Here is a 4,810-nt window from a genome sequence, read left to right as displayed (position 1 = left end):
AATGGACCACTCTCAACAGTTACAGTTCCTCACTCCTTCAACCATCCCATGGCAGAATTCATCATTTCAAGTTGGAAGTTGAAACTATTGAATGGAGTAAATTTCCAGAGACTTTAGTTTCTTTTCAAATTTAACAATTTCAACCAAAAAAAAATGAAAACATTTGAACACGAGTTTGGAAAAGAAATGCTAACATCAGAATCTGCATGTGAAATTATCCACAGTAGCTCTATTGAGGAAATTAATCTCCAAACATAACTAGCAAGAAAAGAAAAAAAAAAAAAAAGTAAAAATCCAAACAGATTCTTAGCATAAAGCATAAATTTGTGTATTTAATCACGAGTCTTATAAAAGTAACTAGAATTGAAGAGTTGGGAAAAATCAAAGGTTCTACAATGACCAAAATAATAAATAGAGCACCAAGTCTGGACTTCTAACCTTGTATGTCATCCATAATCACCAAGAAGAAGCAAGCACAGTGCAAATTCATATCGCTTACCTTTCACATGTCTTGGTCCATTATGCTTCTTGTGGGGTAGCAGCTTCTTAACATTGTAATGCCAGTGATGATAGTCAAGAGTATGAAGGGCACCCCACACACAGCCCGGCTGATTATCCCCAATTTGCTCATCAACATCTTCGGTCCACAAGTGTTTTCCCATTTACAACACTACAAGCAAAATCCTTGAAAACCCACTTACTAGAGGAATTCAGTGACTATCTTCTTCAATCTGATAGACATAATTAAGAAATACCATGTAAATAAATATGTTGATTGCCTAGCATGTGAAATTCAGAAAATAAATTCCAAATTACTAGCAGCTCAAATCATATAAAGCTTGTCAAAAATCTTAAACAGAACAAAAATCAAACACCATGTGAGCAAGGCTTTGACACAAGCTTTTCACGTACCTTGTACAAAATCCAAGCAGCAGCATCACTTATTACAAAATATCCATCTCTAAAAATGGTAACTGCTTATTTAATTTTTCATTTTTCAATTATTTTATCGTTGTTAGAAATTGCCTATAAATTTCTACAATTACAAAAAATTCTGATAATCAAGCATGAAAAACAGACATAAAGAGTTCAAACACACTCTAAAAATTGATGATCACCTAGAAAAGATCCAATTAGCATGTTCAATAACTCTCAATCAAACTAAGGAGTCTAAAAAAGAAAACAAGAACTATGCAAACTATACAAAAAGAGAAATGTACAATTGATGGTACCATGAATAAAGTTGAACAGAAAATGGTTAAAACATTTCTTAAAAAACAAAAACAAATACAAAAACAGAGACTTAGTCATACACTTGAGAGGCAAGAAGAACAAGAACAAGAATATCCAAGTTTATATCTTCCATTTTCATACATAAGAGGAAGAAGCAAACTCCAAAATTTCTTAGTCGCACTTTACCAGTCAATTACGCACAAAATCCAACACTCACAGAACCTGTACTGTACAAAACCACAACCATTCAGAAAGATGAAGTCAATGTTGATTAATGTGATGGACCAACAAACATTTTTGTGAACTTTCACCATAAGAAAAAACTTACAGATCATAAGAAAAAACTCGTAAAACCTATACTGTACAAAACCACAATCATTCAGAAAGATGAAGTCAATGTTGATTAATGTGATGGACCAACAAAGATCACCACGAACAAGTCAGAAATAGAGTCGGTTTGAGGATGTTAATATGCTTTGAGATCGTAGATCAATCGATCGATCTGTGTTCTCTTTAACATAAATTAGTATATATATATATATCAAACAGATCTGAGATCGTAGATACAGATCTAAGTTCGTATATAAACAACATCAAAAAACCAGAGAATGAAACTTACAAAATTAATCTTCAAATCAGGCTGATCGAGAGCTTTGAACCAAGATGGAGAGAGCCGGATAGAGATTACGATCGTGAATTGTAGCCTACGATGCTCGATCTAGTGAACTTTCACCATACGAAAGAGAAGTGATGAAGAAAACCCTAGATCTATCTCGGGACTGAGAGAAACGCGTGGGCTAAAAAAGGAGAAATATGTTAATACACCCAGCACGCGTGTTTTTTTAAATGAGTTGCTTACAAAATATTTTGAAAAAATTTCTGAAACAACGTTTTTTAAAAAAATGCCATAACAAAAACGTTGTTATAGGTCAATTTTCTTGTAGTGATTGTAGCTAAAAACATACTTTTTTATTTTAGCTAATCTTATTTTTCTTGTCATGCTCTAACAAACTCTCCATTTCTTTCTCCATTCAATTTAAATATTCTTTATTTATTATTTATTTATTTTTTCAAGAAAATTATATTTTTCAAACGAACACTTAACGGTCATATTTTTTAAATAGAAACTTTTGTAATAACGGTCATATTTTCAAATAGGTACTTTTGCAACGGCCATATTTTTTAAATAGAAACTTCTATAACGGTCATATTTTCAAATGAATATTTTTGCAACGGTTATATTTTTGAAATAGATACTTTTCTAACGGTCATATTTTTTCAATATAAATAAGATCATTCCTCTTTAATTTTCATCCATCTCATCCAGTTTTCTTTACCATTAAAGTGTTTATTTTCTCACTATGCGTCGTAATTCTGTACACAATATGATTCTTAATGAGTCGGACTCTGATGATGAGTTAGAGATAGTTATAGTAGTCAAAATGGAGGAAGAATCAAGATCACGTCGTGGTTCTATACAACGTCGTCTATTCATTAGCTGTAATAGTTTAGAAGGTCACCAAAGGCTTTTTCTCGACTATTTTGCCGAATCACCAATATATCCTCCCAATGTATTTCGAAGAAGGTTTCGAATGAATCGTTCTCTTTTTCTCCGTATTCATTGTACACTAAAAGCTCATGAACCATATTTTGTTCAAAAAAGAAATGGTGCTCGAATGCTTGGTTTGCCCTCCTATCAAAAGATGACTGCTGCACTTAGAATGCTCGCTTATGGAGTAGCGACTGATTTTATGGATGAATATATAAGGATTGGAGAAAGCACTGCAATGAAAAGTTTTAAAAAAATTGTTAAAGCAGTAGTTACAATTTTTTCTAATGAGTATTTGAGATCACCAAACGAAAATGACATTGCTAGATTGCTAATAATTGGCCAAAGTCATGGATTCCCTGGGATGTTGGGGAGCATTGATTGTATGCATTGGAAATGGAAGAATTGTCCAACTGCATGGAAAGGTATGTATTCTGATCATATTCATGAACCTACAATTATTTTAGAAGCAATAGCATCATATGATCTTTGGATATGGCATGCATTTTTTGGGTTACCGGGGTCTCATAATGACATCAACGTGTTAGAACGATCTTCTGTATTTACCACGCTTGCTGAAGGGTGTACTCTTTCTGTCAATTACTCAATTAATGGTAATGATTATACAATGGGATACTATCTAGCAAATGGAATATACCCACAGTGGTCAACATTTGTCAAAACAATTCCATCTCCACAAGGAAATAAGAGAAAGCATTTTGCTGCAGCTCAAGAGTCGGCAAGGAAAGATGCAGAACGTGCTTTTGGAGTTCTTCAAGCACGATTTGCAATTGCACGTGGACCTACACATTCTTGGGAACGTGAAACACTTAAGGACATTATGAAGGCATGCATAATACTACATAACATGATTGTTAAGGATGAGCGAGATGTTAATTCAACAGAAGACTACGACTATGAACAAATCGATGAAAATCCCCATGTATCTGTTTCACATGACCATACAATTGAACTTATGGAATTCATTTGACGCCATCATCACATTAGAGATAGAGAAACTCATTCTCAACTACAATCGAACCTCGTCGAGCACTTGTGGCAACTACATAGTCAATCATAGCAACTTGTAATTTTAAATTTCGTGGTCACATGATGAAAACTCATTAGTCTTTATTGTAATTTGAAATTTTCCAAGCATTAATAAGTACATAATTTTTCTCTCAGTATTCTTTAGAATTTTTACAGAAGGAGACTATAAACTTCAATTGCAAATTTAAGATCGGATGCATGCCCTACAATTGCAAATTTGCAACCAAAGCCTATCTCATGAACGATTACATAAAAATACAATGGGTGTAAATTTAATATAATGCATAAGATGAGTCCTCTAAAAAATTATTTAATTGCTAAAAACTCTCAAAGCAGCTACAAATGGTAAAAACAATCAATCAGCCAGTTGTCCATACAGGCTTGACTCGTCATCATAGTCACCATTCAGTTGTTAGCAACAACACCATCTGCTAAATCTAATAAACACAAAGTGTTCATACTGATATCTCATTCCATTAGAACGAATTTATGTGTCGTCAAAATAAATACTAACAAATAAGTAACTCAAAAAGTTATACAATATTACAAACTTCCATGAAGCATCAGAAAATGTTTTAGAGGAACAGTCGGTGCAAAGCTTAGAAGCCAAATGCAATGCAGGACTTCAATTCTTCTGCTTTTTTAAGCATTTTAGTCATTAAAGATACAATTAGTTGATCAATTACTCAAAATCTCCAAAAAATATAATAGTTTTCTATAGGTTTCTAATATTTGTTGAAAGAAAAAAGAAAAAGAACAAAAAATTATATATGAAAACCAAAGAACTGTCAACCAATGACCTCCCATCACTCGGCTCCATGTAAAAATCAGATACAGCCACCCAACTGCCAAAAACAAAATAGACAAATAAATATGCCAATCAATAATTTTTTTAAGCAATAAATTTAGTAGAAAAAAACATTAACCAAGAATTGAAGCTTCAATGTCAACTGCAGTATTTATCACTACTAACTGTAC

At 32.8% G+C, this 4,810-nt stretch overlaps 1 protein-coding gene across 1 annotated transcript; it reads left to right on the top strand.

Moving 5' to 3' along the window:
- The first annotated feature begins 2,594 nt into the window (after positions 1–2,594).
- On the top strand, positions 2,595–3,773 carry LOC114273641 (uncharacterized). Its single transcript, XM_028215446.2, has one exon. The coding sequence runs from the start codon at positions 2,595–2,597 to the stop codon at positions 3,771–3,773; it is 1,179 nt and encodes a 392-aa protein (XP_028071247.2).
- The last annotated feature ends 1,037 nt before the right edge of the window (positions 3,774–4,810 follow it).

The sequence above is a fragment of the Camellia sinensis genome, chromosome 1 (genome assembly GCF_055761805.1).
Source record: "Camellia sinensis isolate YWXY chromosome 1, ASM5576180v1, whole genome shotgun sequence".
NCBI classification, from domain to species: Eukaryota; Viridiplantae; Streptophyta; class Magnoliopsida; order Ericales; family Theaceae; genus Camellia; species Camellia sinensis.
The sequence above is the reverse complement of the archived record's forward strand: the minus strand, read 5'-3'. Positions and strand labels throughout refer to the sequence as shown.